Source organism: Neophocaena asiaeorientalis, unplaced genomic scaffold, assembly GCF_003031525.2.
Source record: "Neophocaena asiaeorientalis asiaeorientalis breed wild unplaced genomic scaffold, Neophocaena_asiaeorientalis_V1.1 scaffold36, whole genome shotgun sequence".
Classification (NCBI taxonomy): Eukaryota; Metazoa; Chordata; class Mammalia; order Artiodactyla; family Phocoenidae; genus Neophocaena; species Neophocaena asiaeorientalis.
In genome coordinates, this window is record NW_020174149.1 from 6,875,038 (window position 1) to 6,898,943 (window position 23,906).

Here is a 23,906-nt window from a genome sequence, read left to right on the forward strand (position 1 = left end):
TCCTTGTCCTTCCTTGGCTCCCCAAGGCCCAACCCTGCCCTCAAGTATTTTTAGAACAAAACAACAAAAAGATAGGAAGAAGACTGTGGCAGGAAGAAGGTGGCAGTATTAATATTCTGAACAAGGCTGCAAGGAATTTAAAAGCCGGACCTCCCCCACTAACGTTTGTTTCCTGCACATAAACAGGAACACCACGCAGAGTCACTGCACTTATTTTTAGAAAAAAAAAAATCTAAAAGATTTAAAAGAAAAGAAAAGCACCCTTAGGTTGGTTGTAGACCAATGTTTCTACCTGAAGCAACAGAGTCAGCTCTTGAGCATCAGTGTCCTGTGAGGGCGCTGTTGCGGGCCTACCTGAGCTGGAAAGAACCAGAAGAAAAGGCTGCTGTTGTAAGTCTTATTCACAGTGATGTAGCCGGAATAACTCGTCAAATTCCATCCTGGGAAAGGAGCCACCGAGCTCAACCGTCTTCCTAGGGGGGGAAAACATTTACCTGAGGATTAGACAAATAATAAATACGGGGTGAGCCATCTCCATCTTGGCCAGACTTCTCCCAGAGGCCAGGTCTGGAATGAAGTGATCAGAAAGGCTACAAGGGGATTGGTATAAAGGTGTTTACTGGTAGCAACTTCCAGCCTGCCCTGGCCAGTTCCACATATTCAAAATTCACCATTCAGCCAACGGCAAGTGACATTTTAAACCTTTTTTTTTTTGGTTCATACCTTATGAGCTATAATAAGAATTTTTTTAAGAAGAAAAGAAAATCACCTATCCTTAGCTCCACTCTAAAGAGTAAACCAAGGTGTTCACATGGGGCCACCTGGAAGGCCAAGGCAGGATAAAGTCACCTAACCCCAAAAGGTGGGGCGGGGGAGGAGTGAAAGAGAAATAACAGCTAAGGAGCTCTCAGCCTGGGGGAGGCCTGTGTTCTCCACACTCTCCTTGTGGTGAAAGCAAAGGGCCTGCCACTTCCACTAAGGGAAATGGACCAGGCATGTGGGGAGTAAGAATGACTGGGGCCGGCTGGGGAGGGTGGGGAGAGACAGGCAGTGAGACTATGGGTGATCACGTGGCTACTCAGAAGGAGACAAATAGGACAAGGGGCAGCTGTAGAGGGCAGAGGTCCTGGTTTTCTAAGGGCAGCAAAAGGACAGGGACAGGGGGGAGGAAAGAGGGAATGCTCAGAGAGGTGAAGCGCCCAGGAGTAAACAATACAACTATCAATAGAACTGGGAACACCTACAAGGCCATTATACCAAGGGCTTTACATTACGTGGTAGGTATAATTAGTATCTCCACTTTACAGATGAGAAAGCTGAAGCATAGAGAGGTTAAGTAACCTGCCCGAGGTCACACAGCTAGCAACAGAGAGCTGGGATTTAAACCCAGAAGTCGGGCTGCGGAGTTAGCCCCTGCCCCTACCCTGCTACACTGCATCTCGGCTAGAGAGTTAGTCAAAAGGTATGAGAAGCAGGGAATGGAGGGGGAAGCAGTGATTAGGAAAGGAGTGGAGAAGGGACAGTAAACAGGTAGGAAGCAGGGTGTGGTGGGGAAGTTTGGGTGAAGAAGAGTCCTTTAGGGGGAACAAAGCAAGTGTCCCCAATAAAAACAAAATTGTTCAAGAAAAGCTACTTAAGTCTGAGACTTATTAAGTTGGAGACTGTTTAGTAGACAGTAGGTAAGGAAGCTATGATCCTACTCATGTGTCACCAACTAAAGATGTCTTCAGTGGGGTACCAGAGCCCATGGGCCCTGGAGTGCTAATTGACATCTCTTCCCAACTCGGCGTTCAGTGACAGCACAGATAGGATGCAGGAAGCCATGGTGTCAATGTGGATACTGATTTGTCCCCCCTGGGCTTTGTGTGAGGATCAAATGAAAACATGCATATGACCCTTGAGCACAGAGATGGACATAAAATAAGGGCTTAGGCAAAGAGAGGGATGATTCTCATTAGCCTGTGGGCCACCTCAAGAATAGCCTAGAAGACTTTGCCTTTTTGGGGCTCAGTCCAGTTCCCCCAGGAAAGATTGTTTATTCCAACCTCTTTACCTCTTCGCCATTCTCTTCCCAATGAGATCTATCCCTCTCCACCAAAAAAAAAAAAAAAAAAAAAAAAAAAAAAGGCAAAGAACAAAGAAAGATTTTAAGGAAAAGAAAAGGGATATGTTTTGGGGAAAGTGGTATGTGCCTGCCCTTCCCGTCCCCCGTCCCCCACCCTTCCCTCTTCCCATCTTTGCTTCCACTCTCAATTAGCCCACAGAAAGATCACCTCCAGGGCTGGGCAGCCTTTAAAACACTTCTTTTGGCCTTTTTTTTTTTTTTTTATTGAGGTGTAATTGACATACAACATGGTATTAGTTTCAGATATATTTAAAATGATTGAATATTTGTATATGTTGTGAAATGATCACCACAATAAATCTAGTTAACATCTGTCATCACACACAGCTACAAATTTTTTTCTTGTGATGAGGACTTTTAAGCTCTACTCTCTTAGCAACTTTCAAATAGCAAGACAGTATTATCAACTACAGTTACCATGCTGTGCATTACATCCCTGAAACTTATGTCTTTTGTAGCTGGCAGTTTGTACCTAAAACACTTTTGAAATATTTTTCACAAAACTATTAATCTTCTCAAAATCCAACAGAGATCCCCCCCAAAAAGGAGGGCAGAGAACCAAAGGCTGAAGCATTGGGAATAAGTGAGATGTGAATCCCAGAGGGCTAAGTGAGCACTTGAGAAAGACAGAGAAAAATGAGAAAGGTCAAAGTAGAATGAGAAAAAGAGAAAACATATAACAGAAAGGAGCTGGAGGGAATGGACTGTGGGAGATGGGGTGATTGAATCTATCTCTCTCTCTGAGACCAGCACAACACAAGGTCTGCTGGCCTGCTCTGAAAATGACTCAGATGCTTACTCAGTCCTTCCTTTCTGAGCATTGTAAAGCTGTTTCTCTGCTGCCTTGTACTGACTGGGGTTTACTTTCTACCTTCCCTCCTGGATCAGGGGCTATTGGGAAGCAGGGAATTTGTCTTGTTTATCTTTGTACCTCCAGGGACACAGTATGCTGGTTTATACACTTAAGACGTTCAATACACATTTTTTAATGAATAAATGTGAATGAATGAACTAAAACATGACACACTGGCAATGCACTAGGATTAGCTTACTTCTACAAAAACCTCCTAAGGCAGGCAGGCCTTATTAAGATCTCAAGAAATTTAGAAAGACTTTTCTCTGCCCCACAAAAAAGTGTTTCATCCTGTTTTAAATTTCCTTTAACTAAACCCCAGTAAAATAAAAGTTTTTTCAACTAAATTGATTTTTTGCATTTTCAAATGTCCCCGTTCATCCTTCTAGAATCTATTAATGGAATGTGGAAAATAAACTCCCAAGATGGAGGAGTTTCTTTCTTCCTGGAACCGTGACTCATAATACAAATGTTGAAAACAGCTGAAAAAAGGAAAAAGGTTTTCTTTGAAGCGACTTCACTTCCTACTTGTTATTTACTGTGCTTGTGATAGAAACACTTTCAAAAAGATTAGAGTATGACCAAAGAAGGGCTTGAACCAGTTAATCAGGTACTTCATATTTGCAAAGACTTGCATCATAATCAGGATGGACAGGACACTACCAGGCTGTAAGTAATAATAAATTAAGACCTAATAGCAAAATATTCTTTAAAGTTGGTGAAAAAGCAGTGTCTGGAAACATGCTAAAACTGGCCTCCTACATTCATTTTGTTTCAGAGAGTGAGGATTTATTCTAGCTGCAGAGAAAGCAAACATGCAATTACAGTTACATAAAACTAAGCCAGTTAGTTTATGTTGGAGATTTTTTAAAAAATTAAAATTTCCCTTGTCTTTTTGTGAATTACTGTTTATCTCAAAAATGTTCCATTACGATATTAAGACTCATGTTCCTAAGATTCTGACAGACTTGATAAACAAAAGGGATTCAGCGGAGTGAGCTGACCATCTGTCCAGAGCTTCCTGAACTTTCAGTAAAGCGGATGATTACAATTATCCTTAATTGTGTTGTCAGGACTGCAGTTGAATGCCCAGATGTACCTGATTTTGGATTAGTCATTTAAAATTCTGTTCAAAGATTTTTGACAGAACTTTAGAAAGTGACATTACACCAGATTTAATATTTTAAATGTTGTCACTCATCAGATGGTGATCTATCAGGCTTAGCACAAAAAAGGACAGAAGATAAAACTATCTCCCTCAGAATCTTTCTTTACTACTGCTGACACCCATGACCGTGAAATGCTTGTAGGCGAGAAATCCAGGAATGGGAGGGATGTGGACAATCTCTCAGGCAGATTTCTCTGTATTCTTTGCACTTGTTCTACCAGATGTAGGATTCAGAGACACCATAGCCACGTTGCCTTAATGCTCTGTTTAAGCTGTCTTACTCAGTATGCACAGGCCCTTTCTTATTTGCCCAAATCTTACCCTACACCCTCAAGTCTGGTCACAGCGGTTCATACCTCAGGCTCTCAAGTCTGCCCAAATCTTACCCTACACCCTCAAGTCTGGTCACAGCGGTTCATACCTCAGGCTCTGGAGTCAGCAGAAATAGGTTTTAATTCCAGATCTGCCACTTACTACCTTTAAATAGTCCTGGGCAAGACACCTAATTTCTCTGGGCTTTAGTTTTCTCATTCGTAAAATGGGAACAATAAGTATTCATTTTTCATTAGAGTTGCTATAAGGATTAAAAGAGCTAATTTGTATAAAGCATAACGTCTGAAACATAGGTCTCAAATTTAAATTCTACAAATATTTATTAGTGCCTATTACATACAGCCGCTGTGCCAGGTACTCGGGATACAATTACTACTAAATGTTAGCTATTTATTGATATTATCCTTACTACTACTACTACCACTACTACCACTACTACTGCTACTACTTTCTATCTGGATTATGCCAACCAACAGGGATAGCTTCCTTCTAAAAATTTCCAGCACGCCTTCCTCAAATGTAATACTTTAGAACTTTAGTATGCATTGCCTGATTCCTTAATTGTTTCATGTGTGTGCATCTGGTCACTCCAAAAGAGGACAAGCTTCTTAAACAAAGGAAAATAAATTATAGCAGGCGAATTACAGAGCGCAAGTCAGAAAATTTGGGTCTTAGACTCATCTCTACTACTATTACTTATGTCCCCTTGGGCAAGTCATGTAAAATATTTGAGTCTCAAATTCCTCATCTGTGAATTGGCAGGGTTTGGTTATGAGTATTTAACTCCTTTTCAGCTCCAAACGAAATGATTTGCTTTGATTTACTGTGAATAAACATAATCTAAGTCATCAGTATCCATGGAAGCCAAAAGGAAGGCATATGATCCAGTTTGCTGGATTTGGGTTAATGATATTTTGCCTCTTCATTTATGCCTAGTGATATCAGCCTATGCCATTGGGCTGCCATCTTTTCATGACTTTTCTACACCAAGCAAAAACGAGTCTTAAAAAAAAAAGGACTACACAGCCTCACTACATTATCACTGACTATATTATCCAAGTTTTTCATCTTTTCTTAGAAAAGAGATGGTGAAACATGGAGCCAATGTATATTTCAGACAAAGATATATGAGCAGGACTCCAATGCACCCTTAAGAGGGGAGAATAGGGCTTCCCTGGTGGCACAGTGGTTGAGAGTCTGCCTGCCGATGCAGGGGACACGGGTTCGTGCCCCGGTCCGGGAAGATCCCACATGCCGCGGAGCGGCTGGGCCCGTGAGCCGTGGCCGCTGAGCATGCGCGTCCGGAGCCTGTGCTCCGCAACGGGAGAGGCCACAACAGTGAGAGGCCCGCGTATCGCAAAAAAAAAAAAAAGGGGGGGGGGGAGAATATTTTGGTTTTAAATCAAACCGAAGACAAAAGTGATGACAGCCTATTGACTATGAGAACTAAAGAAAAGTTGTTTTATTTTAAACTTCCATACAGAGTATGTACATTTATTTTAGATCTTTAAAATGATCATTTCCCTAAAATTTCCAGTTTCAGCTCCACATTCCCATGAAATCTACCAACTTATCAGCCTCACAAGCATTAACTCTGCCTTCCCACCTGTGACTAGGGATAAACTCCGAAGCAAACACCAAGATCTCCATCCATGGATTCTCATCTCCTTCAAGAAAATGTTCCACAGCAGACGTCCCACCCCAATCTACTTTCCCCTCTCTACTGGACTATTTCCATCATTACCTCCTACCCTCCGTAACTCTCTTCCTGACCCTTCCTGACTCCATAACTCCCTCCAGCCACCACCCCATTTCTCTGCTCCCTTTTACAAACAGCTCTGCCTATATACCAGTTTATAGTTCAGGAGTGTCCTGAGGTCCAGAAAGATTACATAATTGATCCTACACAGTGATTTACCTAAGCATGAAGAAGCATTAAGGGCAGAGGCACGTCATAATTTTTAGTCTCTGATGACATCAGAAGATACTTTTTTTGTATTAATAATAGAAAAACCCACAAACTCTAAATAAAAGCCATCAGCAAACACTAATATTTAGAGAGCAATTTACAGGTTATAAAGAGTTTTCACATGCATTTCCTCATATGATTCTTTTAACATCCCTGAGACTTGGGTGGGTTGTTTTTTCTCCATCTTATTAATGAGGAAACTGAGTCCTAGGATGTTAAGTCAACTTACCAGGCAAAGGGGCCCAGCACAGTGGCTGTGAGCTTAGGCTTTGGAATGAAGCTATTGGGGTGTGAATCCTGCATCTACCAGCTGGTGTCTGTATGACTCTGGCAAGTAACTTCATCTCCTTCTGCTTTAGTTTTCTTGTGTGTAAAACAGATGCACTTCCTGGCTTGCTGCGATTCTAAAATGATTTTTATATCAAATGCTTGGAAGCAGTAACTGACATGTAGTAACCAATTGTAGACAGACCCTATATTAGTTTTATAAATAGATATGCAGGGACTCAACCACTGGTTAATCTGACCCTGATGAACTTTCATTTTAGCTCTAAACTCTGATACTATATGACACCAAATCATTAATATTTGAAATAAACAATTGAGTAAAATACTAGAATGTATTTTGGATCCTGTGAGACAACTGCTAAAAAAAAAACCAACTGTTGAAACTATACCAGAAGGTAAGTTTCTGATTTAAACTTACCTTCTGCAAACTTCCCAGCTTCAATATAAGGAGTTAGAAATAATGGCTGTCCTGGATCTCCTTTATGTGGTGTGGAAACATGCGCGTTTCTGTATAAGGAGCGAAACAGCCCATCACCACCAGGGCTGAGCACCAACAGGGCCAGCAAAGCAAGCGCCTTCCACATGGCACCAACCGTCTGTCTAGACCTAGGATGGAAACAATAACATTCCACAAATAAATACAGAGTAAAAATTTACCAATTCCCTTTACACGCAAGACATTCATTTAGTTACTCAAAGAAAAATATATATAAAGCTCTTTGCTAAGTACCTTAGATACAACCTAAATAAGAAAGACCCAATCCTTGCTCACCCTGAAATTAACAGTCTAATGGAAGTCTATTCAAGGGATTTACAATGCAACTAAAGAAACGATTTATATTTCTAAAACTGTGGTCTGGAAAGTAAATTTGATGAAGGATTACATGAAGCATCAAGACAACAGGGACTCTGTAAATAGATCATGAAATGAATGGGAGAGACAGTCATCTGCTACAGGCAGAGGACTGAGAACACATTTCAGGCCCAGAGAACCTAGGAAGGCCTTACCAAGGTCGGAGGTGAATAAAAGGTGGGTGGAACTCAGCTAGGCAGAAGAAATGGGGAAGGCATCATTGGTAGGAGGCACAGCTTGAGAAAAGGTGAGACCTGAGCTGTCCCTGGGCATTTTGCATGTGATTTCTGGTCACGTTTCTATCTCTTACAAATCACTAAACTCTGCATCCAAGAACAAAAAAGAAAGAGACAGGGAGGGTCCTACAACAATTTTCAGGCCCCTGCCCCTATAGCTAGCTGACAAATGAACTCAAGAGTTAGACTTCACACTTCATTAACACAAAGCTTTCCAAGGATCTTCCACTCTGATGTTTGCTTAGAGTATTCATCTGAGCTGATAATAATAATGGCGTAAAGTTTTACGGTGATTTCTCTAAACTTGTAAACACATAAACTGTATTTACAATGGGCTTTCCCATGTATTTTTAGCTGATTTGAACATCCTAATAAATCAAGCAGGAAAGCAAGGATTATTATCATCCATCTTAGACAAAGAAAACTTGACTCAAAGGAGTGCCTTATCCATGGACATCAAAGTAGAGAAATGGGAACTCGTATGCAATCAGGGCCGGGACCCCGGTAAGGTGAGTCTGAGTGCAGATGCAGGGTGCGAACTAGTCTTTTTTAAAATTTTGAGACTTTGTCTATCGTGGGGTTTTTTTGTACTATTTTTGATTTTTTTCAAGTATTGCATTAAAATACTATTTATCTTGATTACTGAATTTTTTGGCACTCTTAAATTTTATATCCAAGGCAGGCACCTCACTTGCTTCCCCTTAATCCTGACTCTGCTAAGTATTACAATGCCTACATCAGTGCTATTACATTACTCTGCACTGCGGCTAGTTAAATACTCTGCTCACTCAGATTTCTGGATGCAAAAAGAAATATACAATTTATGCGAATATAATGTCCGCTTTTGACTGTTTAGTGCTTTAAAATACAAAGCCACTAAAATGCCTTAAAAACTCAAAATGTGTAGAAATCTATTAATCACATGCTCATCACAACCCAACTTGGCATAATAGGAAAATATTGCTTGCAGAAAATTTAAAAAGCTTTTCAGCCACATTTCCCCAATAAGATAAAAGTTTATAATTATAATTTGATTGAATACATAATCCTTGTCAAGTCTTTCATGGTTAACTTAATAGAACCTCCCAGACTTAATGTAAACAAGCCCAACCAAATAGAGTATGTAGCTAAAAAATGCTTTTCTCTATTATTTACTATAATAAGGAACAAAATGAATTTAGAAACTAAATTTAGGTTCCCAAGAAGCCCAAGGGTAATTTAATGATCACTATGGCACTAATAATACATTTTTTTTTAATTATGAGAACTTGTTATGCTAACGTTTTACCAACAGCTACTTTCAAGGAATGCTTGAATCAACAATCTTACTCTCTAACAGGTTCGCAGGGAAAAAAAAAATCTGTGGTATCAGAAACATGTTGGAAGAAGCTCTTCCATTAAAAGGTCTTTTCCCGTGGGCAGAAACAAGAAACTAATCATACCACCTAATTTCTCAATCTTTTTGCTGCAAACATCCAGCCCCCGTTAACGGAAGTCATTAATATTAAAATAACCAGGGTAGTTACAGCACTTCTTCTGTAAGCAGATGTTGACTCAAAGATGTTAAAGACAGAAAGGTAAAACCAGTCTCGTTTTAACTGACATAAATCTAACACATAAAAGTAAGAGTTGGGTCAATTTAGGAGCTCCCATTGACATTTGATCAAATAACTATTAGAGTCATGGCTTCCCATGTAGGTGAATTAAAGCAACAACATACTTCATTTCACTGTTTCATTTAATAGTCAGAATTCCTGAACTGCACTTAGCTGTCATCTCTCCTAATGAAAACGAAAGCCATATCATGAACGGAGAAGTGTTTCTTTTTTTTTAACATCTTTTACAAATGTTTTTGCATATCCTAAATTAGCCAGAATCTTTTTATTTATTGAATATTTATTGAGTACTTTCTAAACTAATAAACCCTGTACTGGAAGTTATTGCCCACAGAGAGTGAAAAAAAAAATTATTAACCCTACAGTGTATCTTGTGGCTACTTGAAGTGATATGAAAACATGTGTGCTATTTCCAGTTCAAATACATCCTACTGAAGGATTCAGGCAAACTGTTCCTCTTAATAAATGTTCAGAAACTGAATAAAATCTAGGCAGATACAAAACAATATTGGCAGACTCAAATAAGCTAAAGGTCAAAACCATGTGATTCACTAAAACTGTCTTACTAAGCCTTAAATATTATAATCGGAAATCATGTGTCTAATGTAAATGTTTTTGATATAAACAAAGCTATTTATCACAGTGTTATTTAGAATAATAAAAACTGTCAACAGTGTAAACAATTTAAGATAAGTAAGTTACTGTACATCAAAAAGATGGAATTATATACAGCAATTAAAATGACTACTGAGAATGTTTTGGAAAATATACTAAAATATTAGGTAAAGAAAAGCAGACTATTAAAATAGATGTATGGTATTTTCTCCTTACTTAATACACTTAAGAATTTCTAAATTTTCTACAATAATTAACCTTATAATTAGAAGAAAATTATTTTCGGTTTTGCTTTTTTATCACACAGTGAAGCAACTGGTAGGCATGGCTTGTTCCTTATTCCTTATTACTACCTGGTTATGACCTCTCGCGTTTCCAAGGAGTAAGAGTTCTGTCTGTTCTTTTAGAATAAGTTCTGCTCTAACATTCTGTGAAGATGTGTCCTGATCTCCTAAAACCATAGAACCTCAGAGACTCAAAGTAAAGTCTGTCTTTGGTGAATTAGAACGCTCTACACTAATGTGAGATGCTGTTCTAATAATAATTACTCTTATTATATTTATATTTAGTTCTGCCTGGAGTAGAGTCCATAATGAATGTGCATATAATTGGTACTAAGCAAATATGTGTTGAATTGGTGGGTCTGAATAGTGAATCATGGTATGTTAGACATATGGGCGATAGTACATGCTCATATGGTTCAACTCCTTCATCTCACAGACTAGACAACTGAACAACGAGAGAAGTAAGCAAGTAGCTTATAAGTAAGAGTGCACCACTGGTGAGCAGTAGGACCAAGACTCAAAGCCAGGACTCACTCATGGCTCTAAGTCTAATCTGCTTTCCACTCTCCCACCTTTGGTTATGATTATATATATTCAAATATTTTGACTCTTATTGTCTCAGTAGATAGTAACAGTCTATTATAGTCCTAAACCCCTTTCACTAGATCATTATAGCATGCAGTAAAAAAAAATAAACAAATGAATATACAGAAGCATTAATAAGTAAATCTTTCTAGAGAAATTTGGGTTTTAGAAATGATTTGTACTAATTCAGGTTCTAACACGATTCATTCACTGAACCTTGGGCAGGACACTGACTTTTCTGGGTCCCGGTCAATGTGTTAAAACCAATGGTTAGATTTCCAGGAACTGTGAGAGCCAGCTGTTCAACACAGCCATTGTTTAAATTTAAACTATAAAAGCTTACCATTAAATAAGTTATATTAAAAACATAAGTAATAAATACTCAAAACTCATCACTTCTTAACTATTTTACTACATTTTACCATCATCTATGCTCTGGAGTTATATTTTTCGTATTTGTCTAATGGACAGATTATATAATGGTTTGCTACTGTGCATTCCTTTCCAACCTGGTGTTCAGTAACATCTCGTAGCTTGAAATCAGCCACAGTGGGAGTATTTACACCACAGAAATCAGAGACGCCACAAATCAGGGCTTCCCCTGCCCACCCTACCCCAGGGAACGAGATGTTCAACATTTACCTGCTCATGTGAGTCTCACGTTCCTTATTTGAAAAATGAGCTGGAAACTACGTTCCATCAACTCACACCCCAATCTAATGGAAATGATCAGAAGAGACAAAAGGGGAAAATCTGGCAAGTTGTCACCCGTGTGTAGAAGCAACCAGTAACACGCCCAGATAGGCAAGGCTTAGAGAAAAGAAACCTGAAAAAGCCACTGGAAAGTGTGTGTTCTACCAGGGAAAAAAAGAATCATAAACAAAAACTCCAGAATGAGGACAAAGAAACAAACAGCAAACGTGTCAAGCAGCCCTATGTTTTCCTCTTCTCTCCTTCCCATGTCTCCATTTTACATTATAGATTATTCCAAACAAAGGATAAAAATCATTCATGTAATAAATGTCATAGCTGCAATTAAAACAATTATTTGGAGTCCCCTCACATATTTAACTGGCCTTAATAGCTCCCAACATAACAAAAACATTCCCCTGGACAAACAAACAAAAAACAGGCCAACTAGTAACAGACGTTTCCATGAAACCTGTAATTAAAGAAAGGGAAAAGAAGTGATCCCTCTATCCAAATAAGACTCAGTCACCTCACAAGATTATTCAGGTATATCCAAAGCATTTGAATCCTGTAATGAAGGGCTATTGTGCAACCCTGAATTAAATACCAACCCAAATCCCAAGTCTAGCTATTTTTGTTAAAGGATTTCCATGCAAACAAATGGTAAAAGAAAACCTTTATTTCAAAGGATCCAGTATTCATTTTCCTTTGGACATCATTTTAATTTCTAAAATTGATATTTGAAGCACTCTTTTCCCAGAAAGGACTAGTACATGACACAAGGTGATGGGCAACCTTTTGCTGAAGCATCACTGAGACTTACATGCCTATCTCCTTTCCACAGGCTACCCCTCTGGTATCAGACAGTGCTGTCTAATCTTGCTGGTTGAATTAGTCATCCCTATCTCTGCCACCATATCCTTGGGCTCACAGGAAAGGGAAACAAACTCAAGTTATGTGGCAGGTAGAGAATAAAAAGAATCAGGAAGAGGAGGAAGTAATACTATCTGACACTATAGTAGGGAGCTTACCTTGAAATCTCACTCCAACCAGAAGGAAAATTGGCATGGGGGTAGGAAGTACAAAGTAGACATGTCCCAAAATGTTAATACCAGCTTTGAAACAGATAGACCATCCCCATGATCCAGGGCATCCTCATGAGAACGATACCAGTAAAAGCTACCAATTATTCAATGCACTCCAGGTACATGAACTGTGCTAACTGCTTTATATTTTTATTTCTAATCTTTACCAGGTAGGTACTATTATCACCCCATTTTACAGATGAGAAATTGATCCTCAGAGAATTTAAGTTATTTGCCCAGGGTCACACAGCTAGAAAGCAGTAGAGCAACGAATTGAGGCCGGTACCAATCAATTTTCAAAGACCATTCTATAGTCCCATACCAGCATCTCCCAAAATGTGCTATGTGTGCCAGGGGCTTATCTCCCAATTCAGGTAAGTTTGGAAATACAATATACAAAAATAAAATTTTTGCCAGAAGGTAAATGAGGATGAGAGAAGATTCTTCCCCCATGTTTCAGAGGGAACATGGTCCCACCAACACATTGATTTTGGACTTCCAGCCTGCAGAAATCTGAGACAATAAATTTGTGATGTTTTAAGCCACGCGGTTTGCGGTACTTTGCTATAGCAGCCCTAGAAAACTAATACACGGATAGTTGGGAAGACTGTGGAAGGAGTCAAGGTGGAGGAGATTACAAAGAGTGGAACTTAAACAGTTCTACTTTAAGTTATTATTAAGCATCCAAGCGAAAATTCTGAGAGGTCAACAATAAAATGGGAAAGGGAAGCTAAATTGATTTTGTATTTAAGACACGTCTGGCATTCTGGTAAGCCAGGATTTCCCACAGAATCCTTTATGGAATACTAGTTCAGCAATATATAATTAGAGTTTATAAGAACAAAACTTTGGGAAAATCTGGGCTAAACAAACTTAAACGGGTTTCTTGGTTAGAGAATGAACATTTCCGAGCCTTTCAGTTGCTACTGGATAGCATGTGTTTATTGGACTGTGTCACTATCCTTAGGCCCTAAGTTCCGAGATTTATATAAGACATACTCAGATGAGGAAACTAAATCCTAGGTTGACTAGTTTCTCAAGCACTAGGTTTAATTTTCTCAAGCCCCCGACTCAACCACTAGATAGTAAAGCTCGAATTTGAAGCCAGATCTAGAAGATTCCAAAGTCCATGTATTTTTCATATATCATTATATAAATGACATAATACAACAAAATCTGCCTCCAATCAAATTTTGACAAAAGCAGAATTCTGGGTAAACTGGATTACCTTGGCATGCCATTTGCAAAATTTATAGGGGCTGAAATTGCAAGTGATTTAAGGGCACGTTTATTTGCAAAGAAGTGAAACTCACATGACCAGAGATTGCTTCAAAATGAATATCTAGCTTCCTTCTGTTTTGAAAATAATTTGAGGGGATGGATGAAGCCCTCAATCCTCATGGCAAAAGAAATGTCTTCCACTGAGAAATTCCTTATTTTTGCTGAAGTAAATGTAGCCCTATTCTTTTTAAAACGATCCTCCTTTTTGCTATCTACTATGACTAAATTTTCCATACAAAAAATCAGGATACACAGTGTGGCAAATACAAGGATAAGACTGGGTATAATGGATAAGAATATTTTATATGAGGATGATCCTGGGAAATCACTCCATGTTGTCACCTTACCCAGGTGACAGGTAACTCCTTGATTCCAAAAGAGATAATGTTGTCATTGGGAGTAATCTCCATGCAACACTCCCTTAGATTATTCCAGTACTTCCCACATCTCTTCTCTACACATAGTCTCATTGGATCTTCACCACCACTCTTGAAAGGAGTTAATGCAGCTCTTCAACAGAGGCCCAGGTGGATGGAGCAATGTCCCAAATAATGACACTCTAGTCAGTAGCAGAGCTGGGACAGATTCCAAGTTCACTGGACCAGTTATTCATTCCATAAACAAATATATTTTAGCTCCTACTATGTGCTAGACTCCAATGTAGGCACAGAAAATGAGAGACAAAGTGTCTGCCTTCATGAAGCTTCCCATATAATGGAGACAAGAGAGAGGAAACCTATTAAGAACATCAAACCAGGGTGAACGGTTACAGAGGGATGGGGTCAAGGAGCAATATTATTTTATTTTATTTATTTTATTTTTTGCAGTACGCGGGCCTCTCACTGTTGTGGCCTCTCCCGTTGCGGAGCACAGGCTCCGGCCGCGCAGCCTCAGCGGCCATGGCTCACGGGCCTAGCCACTCTGCGGCATGTGGGATCTTCCCGGACCGGGGCACGAACCTGTGTCCCCTGCATCGGCAGGCGGACTCTCAACCACTGCGCCACCAGGGAAGCCCAGGAGCGATATTATTTTAGATTGGGTGGTCAGGGAAGGCCTCTCTGAGGTGGTGACAGGTGAGAGGATCTCAAGGTATTAGAGAATTTCAAGTGACTATCTAGGGAGAAGAGAGTTCCGGGCTCGGGTAAGGAAAAAGAGGAACATAATATGTAAACAAGTGGGACAATGGGAAAAGCAGAAGATTGATGGAGTGAAACAAGCAAGTAAACAAATAAAAAAGAGAGCTTTTCTCTAGCTCACTTTAAAAAGAAATCAGCAGAGGACTGAAGGTGTGATCTTCAGGAGAATTAATGAAGTGATTGTTAAACTCAGCCTTAGGGGGTGGCATATCTGAGAGGGTGTGACTCTTCCTGCAGAGTTAAAGAAGTTGAGTGACACAGACATAGAGAACAAACTTGTGGTTGCCAAGAGTAAGGGGGGTTGGGAGAGGGATGGATTGGGGGATTAGCAAATGCAAACTATTATATATAGAATGGATAAACAACAAGGTCCAACTGTATAGCACAGGGAACTACATTCAACATCCTGTGATAAGCCATAATGGAAAATATGAAAAAGAATGTATATATATATACATAACTGAATCACTTTGCTGTACAGCGGAAATTAACACATTGTAAACCAACTATATTTCAATAAAATAAATTAAAAAAAAGAAGTTGAATGAAAATAAAATAGGGCAAGAGGGTAGATACCCCACCAATAATAACCAATTGAGCAATTTTGGTTTGAGCTTTTCTTGGAATTACCTACTAAACCAGAGGGATGAAATGAAGGAACCCACATGTGCAAACACCAGATATAATGCCTGGCACACAGTCAGTAAGTATTTGGGAAGGTAATACAGTCCAATGGGAGGAGCAGAAAGAATTTAGACACAGCTTCAAATGTGGCTCTGTCACTTAAAAACTCTGTACCACTAGACAAAGTACTTGTATACTGAGTGGACGCACACTACCACTCATTATTATGGTGACAATGATATCGTACATATATAAACTCATACCAGGTATAGCAGAGAGATGAAAGACAGTCCCTGCCCTCACCTTCTGAGACCTTAGAACAGTCCCTGACCACAGAAGAGATGCTAATTAAATCTAATTTCCTTTGCCTTGTCAGTGAATTATTATAATAAGATGGGTTTGCAGACCTGAATATTTATTCAACACATAAAGCATATATGAAAATATTAATATAAAAAGGGAGAGGGGAGTTTTAGTTGCTAAATATTTGGATAAAGGCTTGGTGACCATGCATTCAGAATGTGTCCCACCTGAGGTTTCATTTGGAAAATATGGCCACCATCACAATAGGTTGTTATGGTTCCCAGATTAAGTAGGCACTGCCTTCTGAAAAGATAGACAAATTCATTAAATTACCTGGCTTCCTGATATTTGGTTGACATGGATAAAGCTCTGTGTACTCTAAAAGTCCAAGACAAAAAATATTTCAGTTTCCCTCTTTCCTGCCCTCTGCCACCTTATTCTCCATCCTCTTTTCATACCCTCCCCCTGTGCCTCCTACAGTGGGAGTAGGAAAGACTCCACTCCATTCATATGGGTACATTTTTTAGTTTGTTATAAGTTATCAAGGAGAGCTGTGGCTTCAATAACGCCGTAGATAGAACCATCATTAATATACAAACTGACAATTAACACGTATTTTTTTTTCTGTTTCAAGAACTCTATATATTCAGATTTTCCTCAAGGTCCTGCCCTTTTTCTCTCCTTCTGTACATTCTCATTCAACCATCCCTTGATCACTAACTGCTAGTCCAGAATTTTGTTCCTGACCTTGCTGTTAGGCTCCCCACACTCAGAAGGCTCCTTTCCATGGGTACCCAGTTGGTTCCTCAAACCCATCAAGTCTTATAACAAAACATCAACATCCCCCCTGAACTTACCCCTCCTCTAACTTCCTGATTCCTAACGACACCCAAGGCTCATGTTAAGTCATTCACAAAATCCCACCTCTCTTCTTTTTTTTTTTCCCTTTTGGTTCATAAGTCAACCCTCACTTGCCCTGGGGACATTTGCAAAGCCTCCTAACTTGTCTCTCAGACCTCAGGTCCTCTCCACACCCATTCAGCCTAACACTGATGCCGAAGTGAGCTTTCTAAAGCACAAGACATTTCCCTCCTCAAATGCCTTCAGCGGTTCCCAACTGCAACCAGAATAAAGTATAAACTTCCTGCCATGTAATTCAATGTCTTCCACAATGTGACTCTGGCATAACTTTCCAGAGCAAAGTGGTACGACCCCTTCATAAACTCTATGTTCCAGCCAAATCAAACCCTTTTGTGTTCCCCAACTTTACTCTGCCTTCTATGTCTTTACCTCCAGGCAAATAGTAGGCACTAAATCAATATCAGTTGAATGATAATAGAATTTAGGTGGGAGTATACAGTACACTGTAAAATTCTTTCAACTTTTCTGAATGTTTGAAAATTTTCAAAATCAAACATCAGTAAAAATATTAGTCCATTTAGGATGAAAGAATAAATCTTTTGGGAGGTGGGTTATCCTCCCCAGATACAGGTACAAGAAGATATGTCAAGGGGTCTTTCTGAAAGATGAGTAACAGAATATGGAGTCGCAAAAGGGAAAGGAGGAAGAGCTAGCCCCTAGATGCCTAAATAAATATTTTGGCCAGTAAGCAACCTTAGCAATTTAAAGACAGCCACTAACTAGAATCAGAACACAAAGAGAAGGTTAAGAGGTAAGACCTAAGGATACTGGCAAGATGTGATGCTAAGAATTTGCTTTTTCAGGCTAAAGGATCTAGGGACATCAAGACTTATTACCACCACCCCGATCTTGCTCCCCAGATTTAAGGTTAAAGCAGTAAAAGAAAAGCATGTGCTTTCACGTCCAAGGCAGCACCTGCAATATCTTCAAGGCAGAGGAATCTCAGTATTCTGGTTTTGGTTCAGTTACACTCAGGAGCGTAGGTTTTATGAAGAAAGCACCTGATCACTGTCCTGTGAACTGAGTCTATTGCTTAAAGCTTTGAACTTGCAACTATATAGCATGAAAGTTCAAACTCCATCACTTGTTTTGACCAAGTACAGTTCTTAGCCACCTCTCCCGAATCAATATAGATATTAATGATTTGTTCTTCTAGAACAAATTCTAGAGGAACCTTTCTAATTATGGGAAACTTGTCCTTCTTAAGTTCTTCTTGTAAACTGCTGGGAATGTTAAAAATAATCATGTTTGCTCTTTAAAATGAACTATACTTCCTATTAAGAATGGGTCATTACCTATTTACCTTGGGTATTTGGGAAAAGATAAAGGGGTATCTGATGTTAGCTGGGGCAGTAACTAAGCTCTTTCTCTCTTACTGTCTTAGTTTCATGCACACCAGGGTAATATGCAACACAACTTTTCTTCTAACAAATCATACACTTTCCAAAACAAAAACAGTCATTAACAAAATACTGTTATGCTGTTTGCATTTTTTTTCTCCCCCCAAGGGCAGTGAACTGATAAGCCCAGTGGACTTCCTAAACACTCTTCTAAGTCATTTGAACTGCCTGTCAGTCAAAGTCCACTTATTTCTCGGGCTATAAAATCAGTCTAATAGAACCCCACTGTAAATTGGTTTACAAGCTGGATTCATATGTAGTGTTGGGCCAATTACGTCCCTCCAAAAGAACCCACTCCTATAAAAGAAGAATAAAACAGCTTCTTGCTAAGAACACTTGCATCACATTATAAAGGGTTTCCACTGCACTTAGATTAGCCTGCAGTACAATTCTAGAAAGCCCAATCAGCTAAGGGGTTTTGACAACTTTTCAGACTTTCATATGCCAGCAAAGCCTGTGCAATCTACTTTTCCAAAAGCATTCCAATTCCCATTTTGAACAGCTTTCTTAAAAGTTATTTTTCAAGTTACTAAAATGCTCCTTGGATTTTATTTTTCTCCTTACATCTCTGTTCTTCCTCATCCCTCACCAAAAAAAGTAAAAAGCAGTTGTACAAGTATCTTTCAAATGGGGAGACTGAAGCTTAGTAAGCTTAAATAATTTGTTCAAGGTCACCAACTCGCCAAAGGCAGAGCTAGGATTCAAATCCATTCATACGCCAAAGCAGCTTTTTTTCAGGACACCAAGCTGACCTGAAAGACACTGGATGTTTCCATTTACACATCTCTACGTGTCCCTCTGGCTCCTATGAATTCCCCTGCAAGGACCTAATCCACTTGGCAGAAAGCTGCTTCCACCTGTGCCGTGCCCCTGGTTTTCTCCTAATCCTACATTCCGGGAAAAACAGCCTTTTCGTGTGCCTTCCTTCACTCAAGCCAAGTCTCCTTTTGTGGGACACGCACTAATTAAAGGCATTTTCCACTTTCCTCCACAGCACCCACGAAATAAAACACCCCAAAGAGACTCGGTGAAGGAGAAGGAGGTCGTGTCCGACGCCCACCCCTCGCACTGAGAGTCATGGTGGACCACACAGCTTCGCGCTTCCCTGGAGGGGCGCCTGGCCTGCAAGCTCGGGGTCGACCTCCTCAGATTGTGCCAGAAGCCTTCGGGAGCACGCTCCGGGCCGGGCGCACACAGAGCAGAATACCAAGCACACCCAGGACTCCGATTTGGAAACTACTTGCCGGCCCAAACCACCTGACCCCAATCTCACCTCACCGGGCTTGCTTTCTCTACGGTGCTGAAGGCTTCTGAGACCGCCCTCCTTACGCTCCGTGCGTCCGGGGACCAGAAATCCCCGCGGAGCCGCGCACTTACGCAGGGCACACGGCGCTCCTCCCTGCCTCGCGGTGCGCGGAGACCCGGTTCCGCCGGGTTCCCGAGTCCGGAAAGAGTGAGGCGGTCTCCCCTCGTCGCCCCTCGCAGTCACGCGTGCCTTGCAGCCCGCGAGTTTTTGAGTGCTTCTCTCAGGAGGAGGAGACCCACGTGACCTAGACCTAAGGAGCCAAAGGTAAGTCCCCACCTATCTCTCCCCGCGACCTGGCCGCGCCCGGTCAGCGCTTTCCGTCGTGGAAGAAGCCAGCAGTCGCAGAGTGAAATCTTAAAAATGAACAGAGAAAAGACTGACCACGGTGCAGCTCCATTTGGTTTGTTTGTTCCTTTGTGTTCCTTTTGACTTTCTCACCTGCTTTTTTTTTGTTTTTTTTTTGTTTTTTTTTTTTTTGCGGTACGCGGGCCTCTCACTGTTGCGGCCTCTCCCGTTGCGGAGCAACAGGCTCCGGACGCGCAGGCTCAGCGGCCATGGCTCACGGGCCCAGCCGCTCTGCTGCATGTGGGATCTTCCCGGACCGGGGCATGAACCCGCGTCCCCTGCATCGGCAGGCGGACTCTCAATCACTGCGCCACCACGGAAGCCCTCACGTGCTTTTTTGAAGCTGCTATCTTAGAATTTCCACCGTATTTTGAAATAATGTCCTCACGCCCGTGCTTGCAAGCGTGGTGTTTGCATCTGGAAGCAGAGTGGGGTTTTACTCCCCCCGTTTAAAAGGCCCACATGCATTCCTGGATAGTTATTACACATGGTAATGGCGCTAACACTGGGGACACACTGAGAGCCAGTACTGTGTCCAGTGCGTTCTCTGCCTTACTGCATCGGAATATTAGAGCAACCCGATGTGTTCTGTGCTATAACTATCCTCACTTTGCAGGCGGGAAACTGGGACTTAGAGAGATTAAGGAGCCCATTCAGGGTCATCTCTTGTAAGTGACCTACCTGAGTAGGTAGTATTAACCACCACCAGGTGCTGGCCACTAAGCCAGACACTGGAGGAAGACAGAGACTTGTTAAAAAAAAAGAAACAACAGACCCAAAATGGGGTCTCTTGTGCTAAGCCCCTGTCACCAAACCAAGACCTAATACCTAACCTGATTGCAATTCCAACCTTCCCTATTAACATAATCTTAACCAGCAGTCTGAAATTTCCTGGTCAGCACCAGTGAGGTAATTCACCTGATGGACCCTTTGTCCTCCAAAAGAAGGCAAAGTTGCCTGAAATAGCCTAAAATAATGCATTTTTTTTCATTTATGACTTCCTATCCCACCCCCACCCCCGCCTTTAAAAACTTTTCCTTTTCTGCAGCTTTTTGGGACTCCTTTCTATTTGCTGGATGAGATTCAGATGGGATTCTACCCAGTTCACGACTTAACAAAGCCAATTAAATCTTCAAATTTACTTGATTGAAGTTTGTTTTTTAAGACTAAATAGGTAAGGAGATTGCAAGAGCAAGGGGATAAGACAAAATACAGGAGTGTCATCATTCCCATGACTAAGTCCCCAACAGGTCCCGTGGTTCAGAAAAGGCACAGTTATTAGAGCATCCCAGCCAGGCCACTTGGCTTTGAATCCTGGCTCTGCTATGTAGCTACTAGCTCTGATCCATTGTTTTTAAAGCTGGCCAAAACAACGTCACCATGCTCCTTTGCAGGGTGACTTGGCCGTTCGTCCCATCAACAGGTGAAGTCTCTCTTCCCTCCCCTTGAATCAGGACTGGCTTTGTGTCATGTTTTGACCATTAGAATGTGAGCAAGTGCCAGTTCTATCCCAGGAATCAAAAGGCCTTGCAGCTTCTGCTCTGAGACAGCTGCCTTGGGACCACCATGACAAGAAGCAGGTGTGGCTCCTGAAGAGTGAGAGGTCATGTGCAGGGGAACCGAGGCATCCCAGAGACAGGAGCACCAACTGGGAGACTGGTGAGAGAAGCCATTGGGACCTTCCAGCTCAGCCCACCCTGCAGCAGAGTGCAGCTGCATGAGCTAGCCCAGGTGAAACCAGCAGTGGAACAGCCTGGGCAGCCCACCAATCAGGGAAAAAAAGATCACTGTTGTTTTAAGCCACTTCAGTTTTGGGGAGTTTGTTATGCCACTAAGGCTAACTGTAGCATTAACTTTCGGATCTGGAACAACTTGCTTAATGTCACTGAGTCTCAGTTTTCTCATAAATACTTACTTTATTGGGTTGTGTTGGACACTAAATGTAAGTCATCTGGCCCAGAGTATGTGCTGGGTGGCTGCAGCCATTACTATCTGCCATCATACACTATGCAAGAAAGTACATTCTACACACTTATCTTTTTATGGAGAAAAATTTATTGGTGGGAAAAAAATTTCCTTTAAGACCAAAATCAGACCACCCTTAACAAACTATTAAATAGAATAGGTGCAACCTTCCTACCTTGACAAATATACCTTTGTAATGACCTGCAAGGCCAGATACAAACTTCTTGATGATCTGCACCTAGATGTGGTGATGCAGGGAGAGCTGGTCTCCAGCCCCTGGTCTGCAGCCACTTCCCTTTTTCCCAGTAAGCTCCAGTCCCAGTATACTTTACTGAAGTATAGCTGATTGACAATGTTGTGTTAATTTCTGCTATACAGCAAAGTGATTCAGTTATACATATATATATTCTTTTTAATATTCTTTTCCATTATGGTTTATCTCAGGATATTGAATATAGTTCCCTGTGCTATACAGCAGACCCTTGTTGTTTACCAGTCTTTAAGAAACTTGGAGTTTAGCTGGGGGGGCAGGTGGAGGGAGGCACTTAAATTGATCCTTTAATTGACACTTAAATGCTAAGTACTATCATTGAGGCCTATTAAAATCGCTGTAGGAACAGAGAACCAACTGACTCTACATAGGAGCCAGGGAAAACCCCTCAGAGGAGGTGACATGAAGCTGGGCATTAAAAATGAATAGACATTGGGCTTCCCTGGTGGCACAGTGGTTGAGAGTCCGCGTGCCGATGCAGCGGACACGGGTTCGTTTCCCGGTGCAGGAGGATCCCACATGCTGCGGAGCTGCTGGGCCCGTGAGCCGTGGCCGCTGAGCCTGTGCGTCCAGAGCCTGTGCTCCGAAACGGGAGAGGCCACCACAGTGAAAGGCCCGTGTACCACAAAAAAACAACAAAAAAAATAATAGACATTGAGGGGAAAGGGTATAGCACAAGCACATAGCATGCCGTCTGTGAATTGATGCTATGTTCTGGGAATGATTGACTGTTTGGAGCTACTGGATGCATTTGGGATGGATCAGAGGTTGGCTAAATGGAGGTTAAAAATTGGTGTGGGAAAAGCTTGAATGAAGTCTGATGACATTCAGAATTAGTAGACTGGAAAATCAATTTTCTTAATGAAATAGGATAGAATAGAACAGAACAGAAGAGCATGTGTTTGCCAGGACTGCTATAACAAAGTACCCAAAACTGGGTGGCTATAAACGGTAGAAATTTATTGTCTCGCACTTCTGCAGCCTACAAGTCTGAAATAAAGGTGTCTGCAGGGCCGCATTCCCACTGTAGTAGGAGGATTCTTCCTTGCCTTTTCCAGCTTCTGGTAGCCCCAGGCACTCCTTGGCTTATGGCATCATCATTCTAATCTCTGCCTTGGTCTTCATAGGATGCTCCCCTTTTTTATAAGAACACCAGTCATATTGGATTAGGGCCAGCCTAATGACCTCATTTAACTCATTACCTCTGTGAAGACCCTTTTTTCCAAATAAGGCTGCATTCTGAGGTACCCAGGAGGCGGGGGTTGAGGAATTCAACATATCTTTTTGAGGGAACATAATGAAATCCATGAAGATGGGAAAGAAAACATCAGAGTATATCATGTGTTATGAAACTGTTTCAATGTGTGTACATATGTGTCATGGCATTAGTTTCCTGTTGGTACTGTAACGAATTACCACAGTTTAGTGGCTGAAAACAACTCAAACTTAACTGTCTGAAGTTGGAAGTCTAAAATCAAGGTTTCAGCAGGGCTGCATTCCTTCTGGAGGATTCGGGGAGAATATGATTCTTTGCCTTTTTCATCTTCTAGAAGCTGCCCCCATTCTTTGTCTCCTGGCCCTGTACTTGCGTCACTCTAAGCGTTGCTTCCATCCTCACGTCTCCTACTAATCATTCTGATCCTTCTGTCTCTCT

General features: G+C 41.1%; 1 protein-coding gene across 1 annotated transcript in view; it reads right to left on the bottom strand.

The window, feature by feature from the left end:
- CPVL (carboxypeptidase vitellogenic like) overlaps positions 1 to 7,320 on the bottom strand; it is a 99,537-nt gene extending 92,217 nt beyond the window's left edge. Inside the window, exons 1-2 of the mRNA XM_024755008.1 lie at positions 7,155 to 7,320; positions 355 to 473 (exon numbers count right to left, since the gene is read on the bottom strand). Of these exons, the coding sequence (XP_024610776.1) occupies positions 355 to 473; positions 7,155 to 7,320 (285 nt within the window). The remainder of the gene's footprint in view (positions 1 to 354; positions 474 to 7,154) is intronic.
- Positions 7,321 to 23,906: the final 16,586 nt, after the last annotated feature.